This window comes from Dromiciops gliroides, chromosome 3 (genome assembly GCF_019393635.1).
Source record: "Dromiciops gliroides isolate mDroGli1 chromosome 3, mDroGli1.pri, whole genome shotgun sequence".
In the NCBI taxonomy this organism is placed as follows: Eukaryota; Metazoa; Chordata; class Mammalia; order Microbiotheria; family Microbiotheriidae; genus Dromiciops; species Dromiciops gliroides.
Genome location: NC_057863.1, coordinates 53,435,913 through 53,459,696, shown reverse-complemented (window position 1 = coordinate 53,459,696; position 23,784 = coordinate 53,435,913). Strand labels below are relative to the sequence as shown.

The 23,784-nt window shown below is 35.4% G+C and overlaps 1 protein-coding gene across 1 annotated transcript in view; it reads left to right on the top strand.

Moving 5' to 3' along the window:
* The window catches only part of DIPK2A (divergent protein kinase domain 2A), a 34,647-nt gene extending 12,620 nt beyond the window's left edge, over positions 1–22,027 (top strand). The window contains exons 2-3 of the mRNA XM_043997905.1: positions 13,857–14,160; positions 19,076–22,027. Of these exons, the coding sequence (XP_043853840.1) occupies positions 13,857–14,160; positions 19,076–19,407 (636 nt within the window). The 3' untranslated portion in view covers positions 19,408–22,027. The remainder of the gene's footprint in view (positions 1–13,856; positions 14,161–19,075) is intronic.
* Positions 22,028–23,784: the final 1,757 nt, after the last annotated feature.

The window sequence follows — 23,784 nt, the reverse complement described above, 5'->3', positions numbered from 1 at the left end:
TAAATAAGCTATATAGGATAATTGGATAAATCGTTCGTATTAAAGTTTTACATTTATGAACTATATGCATTGTTAGTGAATTTTTTTGTAAAACCATATTTTAGTTTTTTCAACTTAAATGGAGTACAGTAGACTTCGGCAGTGCAATTCTTTGTGTTTACAATATAATACTTTGTCTTTATAAACTATAGATAGTAGGGAAGAAAGATAATGATTTATTCTTAATATTTAATATCTTTAATAGCTAAGCTATAGTTTTTACATTGGTTGTTTCTGAAATTCTGCTTGACTATGGATATTTGAGCCAAAGCTAGTGTTTTCTTTTAATTCAAGTTTTAGGCCTTTAAAAATACTACTGTTTTGAATACTCTATTAGCTAAGTTACCAGAGTACCATAGCCTGTTCAATGAAATTTTCTTCTTAGTGAGATCTGATTATTCTTATGAGTCAACGAAAAATTATTATTACATCAACTATAATATGAATCCTTTTAATTAAATGCTTCTGAGAGATAGGTAGCAAACTATAAAATGACATTTTAGAACTCCTCTTACAAGTAGCATATCTGAATTTCAGTTAACATTGTCAGAATCATTGTAGGAATATAAAGTTGCCCAATGTGACATTTGTTCATATATTTTATCCTATTCTGCTTGTGACTTGGGTAATGAAGTGTAGATATTGCTGTCGTTTGCCAGTTGGAAAGTAGCCAATGCAAGGCATTTGTACATGTGCAGATGTTGGCAGGGTTCCCTTTTCTCTTGTTGTCAAAGACCATTTTATTGCCACAAAGATATATTTGTCTCTGTTTTACAGTGTGGTGTGTGAATATTATAACAATATTGTATTGGGGGGAGGTTTTTGTTTTTACTTTTACATAATAAACTGTATTTTCAAATATTAGGTTCCTTGTACTTTTAAAAAGATACTTATTCTCACAGGAAATATTAAAATCTCTTGTAGTCATTTTAATCTCGAATTTATGAGAGGAATGTAGAAAAAGTAGGACTACTATAATAATAGGTTTGGATTTTCAAAGTTAATAAGAACACAGTTCTTAAATACTAGTATTTGACTATAAATATCCTGACATTTTGCACATTAGACATTATGTGTCACTTTCTCTATTACCCTCCTAAAGGGGGAAAAAAATTAAGTATATTATAAGATTGATTACTTGCTTATTTTATGTAACCTCTATCAGGGAGTCAGACTTTTAGATTTGAACTCATTTTGTGATTTGTCATTAAATTGAATAAATTCCTTTAACTCATTTCAAGTAAGATTTCCAATCACTAAAGTAAGAACTGCTATATGTAAAGTTGCTCTCAGCACAAATGTAGTGTAATGCTTTTAATTCTTGTATTTTTCAAAACACCTCAAAATCACATTTGTAGTTTATTAGTGATCCCTTTGCTCAAGACCAGACCATCACTAACTAGGGCACTCCCAGGACTCTACTTTTTTTTCCTTCCTTTAGGACAGAAGTTCTTTACCTTTATTGTGTCATGGGCCTTTTTTATGGGCCCCTTCTCAGAATAATATCTCCATATACATAAAACAAAATACTAGGATTATAAAGGAGCCATCTATTGAAATTCAGTTAATAAATTATTTCTAAAAAACAAGTTTACAAACTCCATGTTATGAACCCCTGATTCTGGACCACACCAGTGCCTGAAAGCAAATGCATAGCCATTAACTTGGGTCCCTGATTGTGATCAACCTCTTATCTCATCTCTTCACTTTCCCTTTGAAATCTCACCACTTCAGGAATATTTTCCCCTTTCTAATACTTTCTATGATACCAATTACTCCCTTTCACTTTTTCATCTAAAGACATATTTTTGTAAAATGAGCAAACCATGTTGAAAAGGCAGTGTGTTTTTAGACTATTTCAATTCAGGGGCCGCTAGGTGGCGCAGTAGATAAAGCACTGGCCCTGGATTTAGGAGGACCTGAATTCAAATCCAGCATCAGACACTTGACACTTACTAGCTGTGTAACCCTGGGCAAGTCACTTAACCCTCATTGCCCCACAAGGAAAAAAAAGAATATTTCAATTCAACAAGCATTTCTTAAGCACCCATGTGGCAGAGTAAGCATGGCCTAGTGAATAGAGTCAATCTTGGAGCCAGCAAGCTGTCAGTTCAAAATCTTTAATAAATTGTCCATGCAACCCTGGGCATGTCACTTAACCTTATAATTTCAAGAAAGTGACAACCTGCATTGATCTAGTTTCCTCTTTGGGGAGTTTCCTATACCAGTGAATCATGGGCCTGTCCCCATGCATATCAAACGCTGACTGCTAGTTACTGGAGATACAAAGACATATATGGAGTAACCCCTTCTCTTTTTTTTTTAAATTAATAAAGTATTTTATTCTCTTTCTGTCACATGCAAAGATTCAGACCTTTCTCCCCCCTCCCCCAGACAGCAGGTAATCTGATACAGGCGCTCGCTCGCGCGCTCTCTCTCTCTCTCGCTCTCGCTCTCTCTCGCTCTCGCTCTCTCTCGCTCTCTCTCTCTCTCTCTCTCTCTCTCTCTCTATATATATATATATACATAATAACATTAATCCTATTTCTGCATTAGTCATGTTATAGGAGAAAAAAAATCAGAGCAATGATGGATAACCTCTAAATAGAAAAAAAAAAAACAACAGCATCAAAAACAAAAGAAATAGTATGGTTCATTTAGCATCTATACTCCACAGTTCTTTTTTTTTTTTTTTCCTGGATTTGGAGATCCTTTTCCATCACGAGTTCCCTGGAACTCTTCTGTGCCATTGCATTGGTGAGAAGAATATAATCCATCACAGTAGATCAACACTTAATGTTGATGTTACTGTGTACAATGTTCTTCTAGTTCTGCTCATCTCACTCATCATCAGCCCATGCAAGACCCTCCAGGTTTCTCTGAACTCCTCCTGCTCATCATTTCTTACAGTACAATAGTATTCCATTGTATTCATATACCACAACTTGTCCAGCCATTCCCCAATTGATGGGCACCCCCTCAACTTCCAATTCCTTGCTACCACATAAAGAGCAGCTATAAATATTTTTGTACATGTGGGTTCCTTTCCCCTTTCCATGATTTCTTTGGGCAAAAGACCCAAAAGTGGTATTGCTGGGTCAAAGGGTATGCACAGCTTTATCGCCCTTTGGGCATAATTCCAAATTGCTCTCCAGAATGGTTGGATCAGTTCACAGCTCCACCAACAATGGATTAGTGTTCCAATTTTCCCACAGCTTCTCCAGCATTTATTATTTTCCTTTTTTGTCATTTTTAGCCAATCTGATAGGTGTCAGGTGGTACCTCAGAGTTGTTTTTATTTGCATCTCTCTAATCATTAGAGATTTAGAGCATTTTTTCATATGGGAATAGATAGCTTTGGTTTCTTCATCAGAAAACTGCCTGTTCATATCCTTTGACCATTTCTCAATTGGGGAATGACTTGGGTTCTTATAAATTTGATTTAGTTCCCTATATATTTTAGAGATGAGGCCTTTATCAGAAGTACTGGCCTCAAAAATTGTTTCCCAGCTTTCTGCCTCCCTTCTAATTTTGGATGCATTGCTTCTGTTTGTACAAAAATTTTTTAATTTAATGTAATCAAAATCATCCACTTTGCATTTTATAATATACTCTATCTCTTGTTTGGTCAAAAACTGTTTTCCTTTCCAAAGATCTGATAGGTACACTATTCCTTTCTCTCCTAATTTACCTATGGTATCACCTCTTATGTCTAAATCGTGTATCCATTTTGACCTTATTTTAGTATAAGGTGTAAGATGTTGGTCTATGCCTAATTTCTGCCATACTATCTTCCAGTTTTCCCAGCAGTTTTTGTCAAATACTGAGTTCCTATCCCAGAAGTTGGAGTCTTTGGGTTTATCAAACACTACATTAATAGTGTCATTTACTACTGCATTTCCTGAGCCTAGCCTATTCCATTGATCTACCACTCTATTTTTTAGCCAGTACCAGATAGTTTTGATGACTGCCACTTTATAGTAGAGCTCCAGGTTTGGTACTGCTAACCCACCTTCCTGTGAATTTTTTTTCATTATTTCCCTGGATATTCTTGATTTTTTGTTTTTCCAGATGAATTTTGTTATTATTCTTTCTAGCTCTATAAAATAATTTTTAGGTAGTCTGATTGGTATGGCAGTGAATAAGTAAATTAATTTAGGCAGTATTGTCATTTTTACTATATTAGCTCTGCCTATCCATGAGCAATTGATATCTTTCCAATTATTTAGATCTGATTTGATTTGTGTGAAGAGTGTTTGGTAGTTGTGTTCATAGAGTTCCTGGGTTTATCTTGGCAAGTAGATTCCCAAGTATTTTATATTATATACTGTTACTTTAATTGGTAGAATATAAAATGTCAAAATGGATCCCACTTGAAGAATTACACTGAATTACTCTGAAGAAGTGGTATAGAAAATGTAACCAGAGATATATGGCCAGAAAAAACAACAACAATAACAACAAAAACAAATAAACAAACAAAAAAAATGAGCCAATCACTGGATATGTCCCTGATATGATGTAATGTTAAGAGAATCCAAAGAAGCTCCTCCTTCCACCCCAGCACATGATAGTGAATCCCTTCTTTTGAATTTATGCAAGGACAGGCATCAGAGTTGTACAGTATATATAGATGTGGATGAATTATAATTAGCTTTGCTAGGCAACTAGGTGGCCCAGTGCATAGAATGCTGGGCCTGGATTCAGAAAGACCTAAATTCAAATATGACCTCAGATATTTAGCAGCTGTGATTACCCTGGGCAAGTTATTTAACTTCTGTCTGCCTCTGTTGCAGCAAAATAGAGATAATTATAGCATTTAACCTCACAGTGTTATTGTAACACTCGTATGAAATATTTGTAAAGTGTTTAGCATGTTGCCTGACACAGAGTAGGCATTTAATAAATGATCATTCCCTTCCTTTTCCCTTCCTTAGTGGAAATGCCCACTTTGAGGTCACAAATATGTTAGAGTATGGGGAGGAAAAATATTTCTATCAAATAGATGGAAGAAATTATTAGAGATAAAATTGATGTTTGATTATACACAAATAATGGGATATTCATGACAAGCTAGTACCTCTAAAATTAAAGGAAACAGATTGGGGGGAAATATTGGAAATCAGTAGGATCAGAGATCTACACCTGGAGGAGGACTAGGAGGCCATCTGTTCCAAGCTTCTCGTTTTACAAATGAAGAAACTGATATCCATGAATGTTTTGGCTTCTCCAAGGTCACAAGTAGTACATCAAATAAAGGTCTACCACTTAGAAGCTACAAAAAACTGATACACACACACACACACACACACACACACACATATATATTCCCTAAAGGAGGAGTAGCAAGGAGAAAATGTCAATTATTAACCCTGTGAAAAGATGTCAGATTCCCCAGTCAGAAAACTGCAAATCAAGATAGCCTCAAGATACTATTTATAGATCCACTAGAATAAGAGAAACAAAATTTAGTATTGAATCTTTGGGAGAAAAATATACTGATATCTTATTGTTGGGATTAGTCAAATGTTTTAGACTGAAACTTGGTAGAATATAAAATGTCAAAATGGATCCCACCTATAATTGTCTTTGCTCGGACTTTTCTTAAGAAATGACGAATCAGGTGGCAGTGGATAAAGCACTGGCTCTGGATTCAGGAGGACCGGAGTTCAAATTTGACCTCAGACACTTGACACTTACTAGCTGTGTGACCCTGGACAAGTCACTTAACCCTCATTGCCCTGCAAAAAATTTTTTTAAAAAGATAGAAATGACAAGGTACAAAAATATTTATTGTCTATTTCTAATATAAAACAATTGGAATCAATCTTATGTATCTAAAAATTGTAGAGTGGTTGAATAATTTATGGTATCTTAATGTAAAGAAATAATATTATAGCTGCCCCTCTGGAATTATTCTCACAGCTCCACTTATTTATAGTCACAAGGTCCCCAAAGGAAGAGTGGGGTAGTTGGCTACACCTACTCTGAGTTCTATCATCGGTAGTCCTTAGGAGGGTGAGTTCCGATGGAGTTCAGTACTCAGGAACAGCTTGCGAAGCTGAAATGGGCCTCCAAACTCTGGACGAAGAAAAACGAATGAGACCAGGAACAGACCGAGAGCGCAGTTTTCCAATGTCCTCGTTGTGGCAGGAGCTGCGGCTCTCGTATTGGACTGCACAACCACACTGTGGCCTGTGGCTCTTTAAGGCGCTGATCCGTGGTCGTCCGTGACTAGCGGAAGCCTACTAGTCCCCAGTGGTACACTTCCAATTTCAATCAATCAGTAGCCTCAGTAGCTTTTTTAACAAAGGGCATTTACTAATCAATATAGCCAGAACAGTTACTATAAAACATTCCCTTAAAATCATGAGCACATTCTCCCTTTGTTACCTCACAAACTGGCAAATAGAAGTCCTTTTCTTTGTGGACTCCATGGATCAATGCCTTTATAGAGACCATAGTTATCACTTCTCTCCACCCTAATCCCTAAAGTAACTGCTGTCTTTGAATAACTCCATATCTCCCTATAGATTCTTCCTTTGTGGTTAGCCACTACTGCTCCAGTGGCCACTGCTACCACATATGCAGTTCTCCACTTTATTGTTGGAGAAACTTCTAGTAGATAGCTAAATTCGTACAATTTAAGTGATACCTAAAGCAGATTACAGTGGTTTAAAAAAATCCTCTTTGCTAGCATCTATTCCACTTTTATTCCTACCCCCTCTCTTTTTAAAACATCAAATCATTTGTAGCCAGCATGGTGTTATAAAATGCTGAAGAGGATTTAAGAAAGAAATCTTTTCCATGGATTTCTTTCTTTAATTTAGGCAATTCTTAGTTGTTGGAATGGAGAGGGTGAAGGAATGCTGGTATTGATAAGAAGATTTTGTGGTAAATTTTTAGCCAGAAAAAAAAAATTCTACCTTTTTTGTTAATCTTGCACCAAAGCTTCTTACAAATCAGAAGATTAATTGGTATGATCTTGCCACATTTTTATCTGAGATGCCTTTGAGCAATGAAATGGCAAAATAGTAATAAATTAGCAAGAGGAGCAAAATTCACCAATAGTGCTAAAATACATATTTTCTGAGTAAACCTGTGGTAAAAAAAAAGATAACACTTAGCGATATTAAATTGATTTACATTGCTAGATAGAATTTTTTCACATGGATATCTATTTCTAGTTGAAATGTTTCCTCTAATATAGGAAATGTCTTCAACATGAATGTGGCCAAGGACCTTAAATAATTGATTTACTTTCCATAGATTTTTCTTTGTTTCATCTAATAATCTGATCACTTTTCTGCATAGGTACCTAAAGAGTTACATGCAAGAGTAGAGAGCTCTTGAAATGTAACTGGAATAATTTAATCAAAATAATGCAATCTTTAGAAACTGGCACTTAATGCATAAAATTGGTGCTGTCTTTAAAATTTTTGTTCACTGAAGTGCATGATTGTGAATTTTCTGTCATGCTTTTATCAGGTAGCCAATACTTTAGCAAATTTTCTTTTAGGCTGAATTAGAACATCTCTGTAAAGTATATGATTATGAAATAGTTGCCTGATAAGTATTTTTACTAGTCCTTCTTCCTCTAGAATATTAAAAGGCATTAAAGAAATTTGCTAGCATTCATCATGTCAGAGATGCCACTCCTGAAGATTGCTGTTGCTATACTGGAAGAGAATGACCAACAATTTCTTGTAGTCTTTTTATTATGAAAAGTTGATTGTTGTCTCTAGGCAACATTTTTCTATATTTATATTTACTTCTTAGTGTCTCATACATCCCTTGTGCCAACTGTTCAGAACCCTCCTCCAAACCTACCACCTTAAAATTGGCTTTACACCATAGTTCCCTTTTTCTCATTCTAATATCAAAGGGGAGGGAAACCTCCCTTACCTAAGGGCATGTATTAGTGTCTTAACCCTATTTGCATGTAAAAGTGCAATTTGCTAATACAAATTATTCTCTAAATCTTGAGGTTTACTGGAGAGATGCTTGAGGGCTTCCTAATAGTCTTGCCCATCTCTCACACCCACCGGTTTCATACCATACCTGTGGCCTAGTTTGTCATAGCTCAGAGTGCAGAGACCCAGTCAGCTCTCACTGTTGTTCGTTTGCCTAGTCTGTCACTGATTTCTACCCATTCAAGGCTAAGACACATATTTTTGAAGCCAGACTTGAGTGTCTGCTTCATATTGACTCATCTTGTGTGTGTTCCAGCCCAACAAGCTGTATTAAGGAGATGCTTGAAAGTTAGTGATGAAAACAGTTTCTCTTTATTACCTTATTTTTGCAATGATCTATCCACAAATGTAAAACTTCTTAAAAGGTTAACGTCACATTTGTCTTTGCTCTGTGCCCAAGTCTGTCAGGCACTGGTAATGTTGATTGGGGTCTGACCCACAATTTCTGGTTCTGCTTAGCCTCGTAGCAATTTCTACCACTAATAACTTGATATGCTTGATGGATTGAGTCAGTGCCTTTTAATAGTATTTTCTTAATTATATTTAATAATAAATTTATTATTATTATTATAAAGGTTTTTATGAGGGCCACTCAAACATGTTCTGCTTACTCACATAATAAGCTACTAGCATGTGATGTTCTCAGTCCAGCTTGATAGTAGACATAGTTATTGTGACTCTGTGTTATGCAGCAAAATAATTTTACTTATTGGTGATTAGAAAATAGAGAGTTCTGCTCTGTGATCAGAGTTGCTGCAAAGAAGAATAGGTAACAGAATAACTCAAGTAGAAACACTTGAGTGCTTACTATGTGTTAAACAATCAAATACTTCATATCACTCGCAGTACTTACCCACAATGTTGGATCCTTGAGAATATTTACAGGTAAGCTCTTTACTTCAGGATAACAAATAAACTTATTCAAGCTATTAAAAGTCAAGTTCAGCCTTATTTCCTATCTTCCTTTCTCTTCCTCCACCTACCTTTTAAAAAAGCTTTTTGTTCTGCCCTGGCTGTTTTCCTTTGTTCAGCCTGCTGGTTAGAGCCTGAGGGCCACCCCCTGGCTGTGGCAGGGATAGCTTGTTCCTAAAATCCGAGATCCAAAACTGGAAGAGGCCTCAGAGGCCTTTTAGTCAAACCCTTTATTTTACATTTGAGAATGACTGACAAGGCTACACAGGGACTAAATGGCAGATGCAGCATTTGAACTCTGGTCCTCTGATACTCAAAGATCAAGCACCTTTCTAGCATGTGTCTGTTTAAAAAGGTCTAGTCAGTCTTCTTTATATCCTGGAGATTACAGTCTTAATTACTCTGGAATTTTAATAAGGTTGTGGGGAGATGCCCTTAGGGTCATAGGATCTAAGACTGAGATATGGAAGGGACTTTAAAGATAGTCTGGTCTAAAACAGTGATATGCAATCAGTGGTTCTCACACCCATTGGGAATTCGCAGTGTGGATCCTAGGGGTTCATGTTAAAAAGTCTGTAATTGCATCATAAGCAGTCAGTAATTGCAGAATGTTACAAAAAATGTATCACATTGCCCAGGGAGTGGGGTGGGGTGGGGTTACAACATTGATTTTGTTGGAAAGGGTTGGTGGAACACCCCCCCCCCAGATTGTGAGCTGCTGATCCAGTCCAGCTCCCTTATTTTATAGGGGAGAAAACTTAATGCCAGACTAATAAGATGATATGGCCGAGGTAATGAGGTAGTAGCATGTGGTAGCACTGGGCTTTGAGCCCAGCCCTAGAGATGGCTCATTCAATTATGCTCTCCTTCTGGGCAGGCACTTTCTTTTGCCTAAATCCCAGTGCTTAGCACAGTGCTTGGCACATAGTAAGTTCAATAAAGGCTTATTATTGTTTAGTTATTATTAATTATTTGTTTATTGTTTTATTAATTGTTGATTTCTTTATTGACTAACCATTTAATTAATAATTTAATCAATTATTAAAGTGGCAATTTGAAGACTTCTCCCCAATAACTGTCACTTTAACCAGAAAAAATAATAACTGTTTTGAATACATCTTTACTTTTCAGCCTGGTTTTACTTAAAAAGTTTAATTTGATCTTAGTAGTAGTCCTGTGAGATGACTAGAATAGTCATCTTCTTCCCCCCCATTCTTCCTCCTTTTTTTGCAGATGGAAAGGTCCAGGCTTCAAGAGAGACTGAATTAATTGCCTAAAGCCATACAACTGAGTTGTGATGCTGGTCCTGAGTACAGTTTTTTTTTACTCCCAACCTAGAGCTTTTTCCACTCCAAAGCAGTAACTAGAATTCTGGCAAATTGGAACCTATCCATGCCTTCTCAACTGACATACTTCTTAGCCATGTTGGGCTTGTTCTCAGTAGTCTTATATTTCATGGATACCAGTAGAACAGTCAGGCCTTGACCAACTTCCTAATTATATTGGTCTTCAGTAGTATCCCTTAAACTACTTCTTGACCATCAGTCATCATTGCAAATGTGCACTCAACATTTATATCCCCGTTGCCCTTCAGATTACCTTAAACTTTGTTACCTTGGAGAGGGTGATATTTTATCTGTCTGTTGCTATACATTTTTAAGGGTCTAATCACAGGTCTGTCACTTCACATTAGATAAGTCATTTTATCAATCATTGCCATGGTTCCCTTACTAGAAGGTCTCCAAGTACTTCTAGATCTTATATGATCCTATGTGAAAGTTGTTAGGTTATTTCATGAAAATATGTATTATGGGCAACTATGATTGGTGTTTACATGTAGGACACAGTTACATTTATTTTTTATATGCTTAAAATCCTTTTTTGCAAATATTTCTGGGAAGAATGAATGTGGCAATAGTTGGAAAAGAGTAAGACCACAACATCTGAGACTATCAAAACTTGAAAGAAAAACTATAGTAAAATGCATTCTCAGAGTACTTAGCTACAATAACATTAAGTGACTGTCTTGCCCTTTAGAAAGCCCACCCACTCATTGCCTGTCTGTGAGGCATATTTGAAACTCTAGGTTGCCATTTATGTTTTATATTGATCAGAACTGGCCCTTTGTTTAAAAAAAAATCTGTTCGCTAGCTTTAGTGAATGTTCCCCAGGTGTTCCTTAAAAAAACATATTAAACTGTATTTTAAAAGTTAGCACAATACCCCGTTCTAATTTCTTTAAGGATACAGACTTCTGCTATTCTTTGTGACTAAGTTATTCCTGTCCAGTTCTGGAAATCTTCCATAAGAATGGTGGTGGTTATTCTTCTAAAATGTCTCTTAGTCTTTACTAGCCACCCCATTCATTGAATGTGTTCATTATTTAGTCTGCCCATAGCATGTGGATCTTGAATATCATAACTAGGCATATCATATTACTATGAGTGTCGAGAGGGCATGATCTGTTTAATTCCTGATATTTGTAATGTACTTCATACAGTGCTTTTTAACAGTTTTCAGTCTATCATATTAACATGGTTTTGTACAAAATATTAGTTGTATTTTCGCTTCAGGAAGGTGTTACAAAATATATGTATTTTAGTATAAATTGATTTATCAGAAAACAAGTTCACATAGCCCTTTATTAGTTACATTAAACATCTTTATAAGTAATCTATAGTTGTCTGTCAATTTTCAAATCCAATACATAAAAAATTAAGCAGATTCTTATGGATATTAGCTATCCATTTAAAAAAACAACAACATATGATTCTAAGATGGCATCAAGCCGTGGAACTTTTTGGGATTCTTGAATTATGTTTGGAGGTTTTTTAATTCTCAAAGCATTAATGTGACTAATTTTAAGCCATTGTTGCCCTCATATCAAACTGTGAAGGTATAGATTTCTAAATGGTTTTAATTAATCTCTTGATAACATATTTGTTCCTTTCAAAAATATAAAATACCTTTATGCTTTAATTTTACATTTTATTTATTGCTTACTACAGTGACACTACCCCAGATATGTCATTAATTAAATTTGATAACACATTCCTGTACACTCAGAATGTACTAGTGCACATTATTGCATTGCTAATTTTATACTAATTCTATATACATATATAGAATCTATATTGATTCTCAATTGAGTAATATAAATTTAGTAGCAATATACATGCCACTGAGTATTTTACTGCTGCAGCTTTTAAAATTTCAAATGAATCTAATTTCCTGGCATTTAGTGTTAAATTTTTGGATTATGTTCAGTATTAAAATAAGATTATAGTTCACATTTGCATTTTACTTTATGCTTGACAAAGCTCTTTTTAGATATTCAGTCATTTAGTTCAACTCTAGATGTTAAATATCTGTTACATGATAGCACTGTGTTAGGTAAATAGAGGAGATTAAATAAGATGTGGTCTCTTCCTTCATGAAGTTTACAGTGTATCAGGAGCCTGAGATACCTATAATGTGTATAACAGTAATAGTAACAATGATAATGATAAAAATAGCTTATATCTGTATAGTACTATGTGCTAAACTCTTTGTGAAATGTTATTATTATCTAATCTGATCTCACAACAACCCTGAAGGATAGGTGTTTCATTATCTCCATTTTTCAGTTGAGGAAACTGAGGCAAACAGAGGTCAAGTGACTTTCCCAGGGTCACATTCTAAGTGTCTGAGGCTGGATATGAACTCAGATCTTCTTGACTTCAGGCCCAGCTCTCTGTGTACTATGGCGACATCTCACTGCCAAAATTTATGAGGCTGGTGAGGAAAACTGAGGACAGCAAAAAGGTGGGGTTTGTTTGTATTAAGCTATATAGGGTAAAGAGAAGTGCAATTTTGAGGTACCTCGGAGAACTCAAGTGGTTACCATTGTCTGAAAGTAGGACAGAGAGTTCAGGAATAGAGGTATAGATTTGGGGGTCGTCTGCACACATATGATAGTTGAAGCTACAGGAATTGATGAAATTGTCAAGGGAAAGAATATAAAGTTTAAAGAGAGCCAGGGACGGACATTTAGGAAATATTTGTAATAAAAAGTTAGGAAGAGGAACCAGGAAAGGAGAAAAAGTGGTTCCAGATGTAATAGAACCATAGAGTATTACCTCAGTCCAGAAAGAAGGAAGTAATCAAGTGTCAAGCTTCAGAGGTAGATGACTGGATTTAGCACTGTGGAGGTCAGGACTCTGAAAGATGGGAAGGAATAAAGTACAGGTGAAGATCATGAGAAGTTTGGAATGGAGGAGAACTGTGTGGTTTTAATATTGGTGAAGGAAGAAATTAAGTCAACAGGTGCTGCTCAATGTATGGGCATTGGGGCAGGTTGTGGAGGAGAGGGGAAAAAAGTTGCTTTGGAGAATGAAGGGGGAAAATGAATGAGAATTGAATCATCTTTCTGAATAGCAGTGACAGATTTATAATGAGTGAAAAGAGAATAAATTTGTGACTATCCACTGAAATCCAATAGCCTTGGAACTGGTAGGGACTACTGAGAGTTAGAGTTTCAGAAGGACATGGTGTGTGATTCTCTCAATCTTTAGTCAAGCATGATTTGTGTTAGTTTTACCTCTAAGGGGATTTTACTATCAGAAATAAGAAAGTTATTTCCTTGGTCCACAATTATGGTGTTTTTATCTTGTTAATAATTACCATTTATCTATAACAAATAACTGAACAAGTGATTTCAGGCCCTGCCTAGGTAGTAGGCTCTCTATGATAATAGCTAAATGTGTTTTGTTTGTACTTTTGACCAGAGAAAAGAGAGACTTAGCATTTCTATGGTTTTCAGAATCAGGTAATAAAATAATTGTCCTTGAGTATGTTTCTTCTGCAGCCATCAGAAAACTACTCCATAACTAAGTAAATATTTTTGTGATGCCTTTATGTTAGAATTAAAATATTTTGTAAACCACTTTTATAGAGTTTTCCGTCGGATGAAGGCTGGCCATTTGCAAAATACCTTGGAGCATGCGGAAGAATGGTGGCTGTAAATTATGTTGGAGAAGAATTATGGAGCTACTTCAATGCACCCTGGGAAAAACGTGTTGACCTGGCTTGGCAGTTAATGGAAATTGCAGAGCAGCTTACCAACAATGACTTTGAATTTGCACTCTACCTCCTAGATGTCAGTTTTGACAACTTTGCAGTTGGTCCTAGAGATGGAAAGGTGATTATTGTAGATGCTGAAAATGTTTTGGTTGCAGACAAAAGATTAATTAGACAAAGTAAGTATTTTTATTTTCCTTTCCTTATTCCTCACAAATTCGGTTTAGTACACATAAAACAATTTTCCCATTTTGTGCATGGTTAGTTAGGACTCCTTAAGTTAGGAGCCGTTCTTTCTCTCCCTTATTTTTAAAAAATTTTTCATTTGTCTTAAATCAGAGGTGTCAAGAATGCATGGACACATGCAGCCCACAACACTCTGAGTGCTGCTGGAACCAGATTAAAATGTAATTGGGAAATATTTAATAAATTTACAATTTTAATTTAATTTTAGTTAAATTAACAAATTAAATTTATTAAAAAATACAATAAAACATAGATGTTAATATGTAATTTTCTAAGTCAATATATGGCCCTCCTTTAGTTTGACACCACTGCTCTAAGATGACTAGAATGATACATGAATAAAAGTCATAGAATATGCTTTGAGGTTAAAAAAAAATTACTAAAATGGGTACCTACCTATGGTTGATCTTACATGGGTTTGTATTACTAAGTGGTACTGACTCTCTTCAGTATAAAGCTGTGTAAATTCTTATGTACTAATGCATTTGTATTCTTGTACAGACCTTTTTTTTTTTTTTAAAAGAAATATAACCAAATATCTCATCTGTACAAATGCAGAATTAAATTACACAGAGTAATTCACTGAACCCATGTTCAGAAGTTGGAAGACTCAAGTTCCACTTCTGCAGCATACTAGCTCTGCATCTATGGGCAAATCATTTGACCTGTCTGAGGCTCTATAAAATGAGAGACTTGGATTTGAAGATTTTTGAGGTTCCTTTGATGTTTCCTGATGTTTTCCTGATGTTTCCCAGTGTCCCAGTGAGTCATTCCAGGAGCTGCAGTCCTTATCCTGGAACCCCACATTATCCATGTTTGCATTTTGTGACAGCTTTCTCTTAATCCCCCAGTAGCACAAATGGGAAAAGAGACATTTGGAGGCAAAAGTTGCTCCCAGGAATTGTTCAAGAGACAGGATTGAAGGGAAGTTTGATGTGTAGTGCCTTGAGAAATGCATTGCATAATTTTAAAAATACTATTCCTATCTAAGATATCACAGATCCTGTTTTCTAAGTATTGCTTTATAACAGGTAGAAACCTTAGAGCAATTTCTTCATTTTAAAAAGAGAGACCCAGAGGAGTCCATTGATTTGCCCAAGGCCTTGTACCTGGCAGGTCCAGAATTCAAACCCTCTTTCTTGGTAGCAGATTCATCGATCTTTCTATCATATCATGATACCTACCATATTCAGTCATTTCTAATTGAACTTCCTTCATGCAGCACCCCATGAAACCTTGTCGTTACTATCTGTGTTTTAATTTTTCTTCTGTGGTTTTTTGGATTGATGGCACCTTACCCCCAATCTTTTGCTTAAACTTCCTATATGTGTTGCTATTTATATAAATGCAAACTTTTGGCATAAAATTAGTACAATCATTGAAATTATTTTTAAAGGTTTTTTTATAAACTCAGCCATTTGATTTTAAATTCAACATTTAAAACTGTTCATGTAGCTTTGAAGTATTGAGCAAACCATTGTTTGAAAAGGCATACATGTATATGTATGCAAGACATGTATATATGTATGTGTATAGATGTGTATATCCCAGTAATAACTAGTTTTTATTTTATAAGGAATTCTTGCTCATAATTAGGATGTCTCAAGATCAGATTTAGAAAATCATATAAAGTATCTTCTATGAATTAAATCTATCCCAACAGACAGTAGTACTCTTGTGTGACTCATGAAACAGATAAGAGGTTAGGTCATCTACATCCATAATAATATAAGATCAAGTCCCGATTTGCAAGATATATTTCTTCATTTTAAAAAAATCCCTAAAAACATTAAAATTGATAGCTATAGCTGCCAAGCAATCTGAGAATAATTTGGTTTTACTCTTCTTCCAATTGCCTTCTAGATTTTTCAGAAAATTCCCTCCCTGGTTGAAAGTTAGTGCTATTTTCCTAGCATTGACAAATCCAAAGCCATATGTGGCAGTGACTCCAGCCACAACATCAAAACTCACTGTTCATACTACAGCTACCATTGCAGTGGAATGCAGGGGTTACTGTCTTGCTGCCATAGGAGGAAACATGTTCTTGGAATCCTGAAATGGCACTCAACTCTACATAAAAATGGTTTTTAAAAAGATGGTTGGGCAGCTAGGTGGCGCAGTGGATAAAGTACTGGCCTTGGATTCAGGAGGACCTGAGTTCAAATTCAGCCTCAGACACTTGACACTTACTAGGTGTGTGACCTTGCACAAGTCTCTTAACCCTCATTGCCCCCCCAAAAAAATAAATAAATAATAAAAAGATGGTCAGGTTCTGTTACTATTAGTACAGCATAGCTTCAATGAGGATTAAAATAGGCAGAGTTTGTGTGTATATATTGTACACACATGTATGTATATAGTCAAGTCACCTTGTTCTGGAAAACAGTTTTGAATTATGATAAAATGACTAGCATGTCTATACCCTTTGACTTAGAAATGCCACTGGTAAGCATAGAATGTCAAACACAGAAAAAAAAAGGTTTCTCATGCAAATATTTGTCATAGCATTTTTTTTTTCTAGCAGCAGAGAACAAAGTAGATGCCCACCAATTGAGAAATGGCTAAACAAATTTTGGCATGTGAATGTAATGTGGCACTGTACCATATGAAGAATGTTAAGAAACATGGTAAAACTTAGGAAATGGTGCAAAATGAAGCAAGCAGAATCAAGAAAATAATTACACAATGACTACAAAACTACGAATAGAAAAAGCACTAAAATAATAGACAGGATACCATGAAACCATAAGAATAGACAATACTACATCTCCTTCCCTTCTTTGTCAAGGTAGGAGATTAAGTGTGAAACACTGCACAGAACACTGGACTTGGTTTATGTGTTATAGGCAAGTTTTACTAAACTTTTTTTTTTCTTTTCAAATTCCTTCTTATAAGATTATGGCCCTTTGGGAGAAGAAGGGAAGAGGCATATGTTGGGAAATGGAAATGATATAATGATACTAGAGATTTAATTTTTTTAAAAAAATGTATTTGACGAGTTTTACAAATGTATTCAAATGGATTGTGTAATTGAAAAGCAAGAGAATAAGAAAGCTGCCAGTATTGAGAATAGCTTCAGTTTAGAGATACCCAGAAATTCACAAGAAGCAAAAGCTAAGAAGTAGTGAAAAGACTTGTGGCCTTGGTCTATACATGAATGGCCAAGGTTTGGGCAAGAGGGGATGTGAACCAACGAACTTAATTCCCAGAGGCAAAACTGACCTTACAGAAATAACTGAAACTTGGTAGTGTGAGACCAGTGCCTGAAATTGTCTCACCGGTGAGTATAGCTTATTTGAAGGAACAGGATAAGTGCTGGTTAGAACGGTGGATATGATTATTATTGAATATTAAAGAGTATATAAACTCAGGGGAGGAAATTTGGGACCCAGACAAGTGACACACATGATGGAACACATTTTAGTGAAGGTCTATGGAGGCAGAATCAGAAATGTCATCGTTGGTATGTACTTCAGATAACCTGGACAGAATCAAAGAAATGGATGAAGTTTAGGAAATGGATCACAAGCATGGCACAAAAGGATGATAATAGAAGTAATGGCAGACTTCAGGTATCCAGTCATCTTCTGGTTTGCTCTTTTCTTGCCAAAAGCTAATATGCTAATGTTCCTTTTGCTTCCCTTAATATTTTTATCTTCCAAGGAAGGCAGAGGAAACTATGAGGGAAATTGGTATTCTTCATCTGATTCTGAAGCAAGGATTAAGTTTCTATAGGATAAATGATGGGAATCTTGGAGGACAGTGACCACTGTGTCTTAGAATTTGTGATAGAGAAGCAAAGGAAAACTTTTCACATTTTGACATGCGGCCTCAATTTTGTTGAGTGCAGCTTTCAAAACATTCAGTGACCGAATAGCTAGGATTCCTTGGCTTAACATTCTGCAATGAAAGTCCACATATGTCATATTTAGAAATGGAATTGTGACAGCACAAAGAATTATAAGGGGTGGGGCAGGAATTGTTTAAAGAAACCGATTCACAGTTCTTCATCAAACAACACTGCTGTCTCTGTGCACAATGTTCTCTTGGTTCTGCTCACTTCACTGTCTTTCCATGTCTTTCTGAAGTCATCCTGCTTGTCATTTCTTAAAGCACAATAATATTCCATCACCATCATATACCTGAAGCATGCCATTTTTCACTTTCTTTCATTTTTTCCTTTTAATCAAGTTCTCTTGTACAAAATGACAAACAAGATAATGTTTTACATAATCATACATATATAACCCATATCTGATTGTTTGCTGCCTCAGGGAGGGGGGAGGGGAGGGAGGGAAAGAAGGATAAAAATTGGGACCCAAAACTATAAATGAAAATGTTTATTATTTTAAAAAAAAGAAACCAATCTGTATACACAAAGAAGTCTTGCTATAGAAATGTGGTACAGCACTTTAAGAATTATGTCAGGATTAGTAAAAAAACAAAATGAGCTGAATTTGGTTGATAGAACTAACTCCATAATGTGTAACTACCCATTTGGATTTCCGGTTTCTGTTTATGAAAATAGTGTCAGTGAAGGGGGGGGAAATGACAACAAAGGAGATTGATCTATACATTTTTCCCACTCATTCTCCCTTTCCCTTATTCATAGAATTGTGAATGCAGTTTCTTATGAACCATTATGTGTATGTGTATGTGTATGTGGCAGTATATAAATGTGCACATTTTCTTGCCTGTTCTAAAATAGAAGCCACATTCTTCACTATAGAAGCTCCATATTACCTGCACTTGATCATCTAATAATATTATGCAAAATAGTGAAATTCCTTGGATTTGGAAGTGTTTGATAATGTTTCATAGTATATTTTCCTCTTCCTTCTTTCACAGATAAACCGGAAAACTGGGATGTATGGTATGAAAGCAAGTTTGATGACTGTGATAAAGAAGCTTGCTTATCATTTTCAAAAGAAATTCTCTGTTCTCGTGCCACTGTGGATCACAATTACTACGCTATTTGTCAGAACCTCTTGTCTAGACATGCCACCTGGCGTGGCACTTCTGGAGGACTACTTCATGACCCACCAGGCGAAATTGCCAAAGATGGCCGATTGGAGGCCTTGCTTGACGAGTGTGCCCACCCAAAGAAGCGATTCGGCCGATTCCAAGCTGCAAAAGAACTGCGGGAATATTTAGCACAATTAAGTAACAATGGGAGGTAGTCCATGCCAATTGTTTTTGTTCTTTTTTTCCCTTTGACTAGCACTGGCTAAACTAAAGACAATACTCTGGGGAGAAATGAAATTTTCAAGAGTTACCTTCAACAGATAAATTTAATCTAGTAAATCTAATATGTTAACATTCATCAAAAGTGGCATTTCAAGGATAATATGATGCTTCTCTACAAACAAATATGTATCTATCTTATGAAGATTTGAGCTACCATTGACTTTCTCCCCTGAATATCTGAGGGTTGGAACAGCAAATATTGTAAAGCTATTGGAGATATCTGATAGCTTAATTGGCTTGTGTATCAAAGGGTACTTGACATAACCTGCATTAGTATCACAGATTTGTGAAGCTCTTGCATTTACTTGGAAAGTCAAGTTAGAACGGCCTGTTTTATAGGCCTCTTTTCCTCCTGATATGTGGGAGTTTTTTTTTCTTCTATTTTATGTTCACCTTATTAAATTTATATACATGCAGCTAAATGTAGGTATTGCATTTTTTAAAAGACTTAACTGGTTTTCATCCATCGCCATGTGGTTCATATATAATATGAGGGCAGGATTCCCATGTTTACTGTCTCTCAACTGGATATTATGTATATGCCAGTTGTTGGGGTTTTTTTAACATTCTGAATATGTTATAAACTTTATTTTTCTTTTTTGTGGTTCTGTCATTGCAGCTTTCATAAGAGCGCTTCAGGTCAATTAGTAGTTATACAAATTTCAACCCACTATGCCAATAAGTATAATTGAGCAGGGAGTTCTTGGCATATGTTTCAAAATGTCTGTTAGATTGACTAGAGGCTTTAGAAAAGAACTTAATAGGAAGCTATATTTTAAGATCTGCTTTTGGCAGGGGAGGGGGAAACCCTGAAATTTTGTTTTTAAAGGTGAATTAGTCCAGTGGAGTAAATAAAGCATATGCCAAAGAAACATTAGTCCCTAGACTAGATTTTAAAAAAGCATTTTCAAGTTCTATAGCCTGACTAACCCTAGATTCATTAGTCTACCTGTTTTATTTTTAAGATGTAAATTTTCTTCATTCCTTTTTAACTTTTGATAACTGATTTCAAAGTTATTCTAGGGCTGTACATTTTAGGGTAATTTTGGTCTTTTTTTTGCGGGGGGTAAGTGTATGTGTTTCCTCAAGTCAACAACATCATTTGAGTTTATCAGTGTTTAATGTTTATCTTTTTCAGGAGTAGGCAACTATTTTAGTCATGGAAGGACTGATGTAAATTTTTACTCCAAGAAAGACTGAACACTAGTGTATATGGTTTAGGCTATTCAGCCAATTTGCCTACTCTCTCAACCATGTTACCCATTCCTTATATACAAGGACAGTAGCTCCTTATATGACAGGTGATAATGCTATGTGGGCCATTAAAGACTGATAATCATGCTAAAGGTTGCCTACCATTTATGTAGGTGATTTGAACTCATTTCTGTTTACAGTACAATTTGCTACAGTGTCTGATATAAGATTGACCTTATTCTAAATAAAAAAGTTATTGAAATTTGCACAACCAAAATAATTTTCTTGAAAATTAAAAGAGCTTGGGTTTTTGCATTTTAAACAATTATCAATAGAGCAGTAATATTAATGAAAACAGTAACCACTGTGTTTTCTACAGTAGCAAAAGCATGGCATTAAACCAAAATATGGCTTCATGATGGATTCTTTTGAGTACTGTATTGGAAATTTCAAACCAAATTAAGGATATTTTTTTCTTTTTAAAGAGCAGGGTGAAATAGAGTTGATAGTTCTGAAAATTTATTTAACTATGAAAATTAGATTATATTTGCTAATAAATAAAATGAGTATAGATTATGCCAGTCATTTCAATTTTATGTTTTTTAAATGTAGTCATAATCTGGCTCTCTATAAAGCCTTTCTTAAATTGGAAAAAAATAATTTAAAAGCTCTTTTTGCAAATTCTGAAAGGTTTTGTCATAAGTAAATTTACTTTATCTATGGCAGATATTCACCCCATACTCAACACTCTCAAAAGTCTTTAAGTAAAGCTATAATTCTTGAAACAAAGCACCTTTTTATTTGAAAAGTCTATACAACAAACCTTAGAATACCAGTGAAAATCAGGATCAAAAGACCTTGACCTAACATTGAAATTGATGTCTAGTTTACTTTTTCCTCTAAGATGGATTTGAATGTGTGATTACTGAATGGTATATGAGAACACTGCCAGCAGTCATCGATAGTAAAGGTAGTTTTTCATAGCTGCCATTTTCCCTTTTGAATTTGTTTTGGGACTTAGTTCCTTTTGAAATAGGCTGATAAAACAGATTGCAGAAAGAAATTGGAATTTTAAAACTATAGGGAACAACTTGTGTGTGAAAAGCAATAAATATTTTGTTCAATTTGCACCTATCAGATATTTATTATACAACAGCAGTTTATATTTTTAACCATTGCCCATTAATAGACAAACTCGGTAAAATATTTTTGAATGAGACATTTGGGATTTGTATGTGCATTAAAATTGTCTTTTGTACTGTAAGTTACTGTTTAATTTCAATATTTTACCAGAACTGTCTCCCTGTGCCTTTATATTACAAAGTTGTTTCTACAACTTTTAATGATCTTAATAAAGAATACTTTATGAAACTCACCTTTTTCAAACTCATTATTTTCTGTGTTAAACATTTAAACTTGATTTGAGTAAAAATATTTTTTTTAACTGAGCTGCACTAGATAGGAAACCAGGGTTGTATCTGCTATGCAAGCAAGAAATTTAAAGTGAACTATTTTTTAAAATTATTACCGCTTCATTTGTTATTTGTGCTTTGAAAATTTTAAATTGTCCCTTGTTAGTCATTAAAAAATATATGCTATATATGCTATAAATGTTCTGATGAGGAAGAACTAAACATGTTTAGAACCACTTCTGTATGTTAGAGGTAAATCACATACCCGTATAATGAGAATGGGCTGCCTTTTGCCCCTCTTGAGACTAAGGAACTTTGAGGGTTCTTCTAAAATTTGGGGGATAATAAACTTAATTTTAGTCTTTTATATTTCTTTTTTTAAAAAAGGTTCATAATTTATTAGAGTTGTAGTGGACATAACACATAATCTAGTCTAACTCCCTCATTTTTCTAATGAGGAACCTGCCATTAGGCAACTAGTTCTAGTTCTTAGCACACCTTCAAACCAGACTTGAATCCCATTTCTAGCAATCTCCTTATTTTATCATAACCATCTTTTAAGAACAAGGAACATAAAGTTTTGTTGTTGTTGTTGTTTTTGGGGTTTTTTGCAGGGCAATGAGGGTTGAGTGACTTGCCCAGGGTCACACAGCTAGTAAGTGTCAAGTGTCTGAAGGTGGATTTGAACTCAGGTCCTCCTGAATTCAGGGCCCGTGCTCTACCACTGTGCCACCTAGCTGCCCCAAGTCCAGGAGGACCTGAGTTCAAATCCACCTTCAGACACTTGACACTTACTAGCTGTGTGACCCTGGGCAAGTCACTCAACCCTCATTGCCCCGCAAAAAAAAAAGTAAATGTAACTAAATGAAGGCTTATTTTGTACTGTAACCAGTTCAGGGAGGAAAGAATATGAGGCAGAGGAGTTGCACTGTTGGAAACACTCTATGAGAATGAATCCAGGTGGATTAGGGAGGTGGTTGTGTGGGAAGAGACTTCTAGGAGAAAAGGGATGGTGTTAGGAAAGGCCCATGATCCCCACAATCACATTTCTCATAAACAGAGCTGCAACTGTCCTTCCATCTGAATTTTACTAATATTTCACATCTGAAATAGATGATTATACAGAAGCAATTTCCTCTATCCTACCATGTGGTTTGGGGGATGGGTGGGAGGGTGAAGATAGGATTGTAGGGAACTCTGTAGGAAGGAAAATTAATTTACCAATACAGATAGATGAGCAAATGTAATCTTAGATGCTGAGGCGCTCACTTGCCCAGGGTCACACAACTTGGATGTGACTGATGGGGGACCCTATCTCAGGCTCTCTGGCTCTAAGACCTATTCTCTATCTGCTAAACCATATTGTCTCTTCAATTCCAGAATAAAGTGAGGGAGGGTTGATTGTGTAGTGGGAAACACTTGTCTGGGAATCAGTAGGCCAAGATCCTTTCACTTATTTACTGTCATATCTTTAGCAAATCATTCTATGTAAGGTGAGGTGTATTCCTGTCCTGTATCCAGGTGTCTTAAGATTTTCTTGCCTTTTTAGTCCTTTACTTCTTGCTAAATTGTTAAAAATGTTTTTCTAGTCTGTGATCCTTTGACTTTCCTATCCTATACAGGCTCTTTGGGATAATATTTTGACAAGACTCAGAAATAACTGACATGATCTTTAATACTTAGCAATAGAACAAGTGATATAAA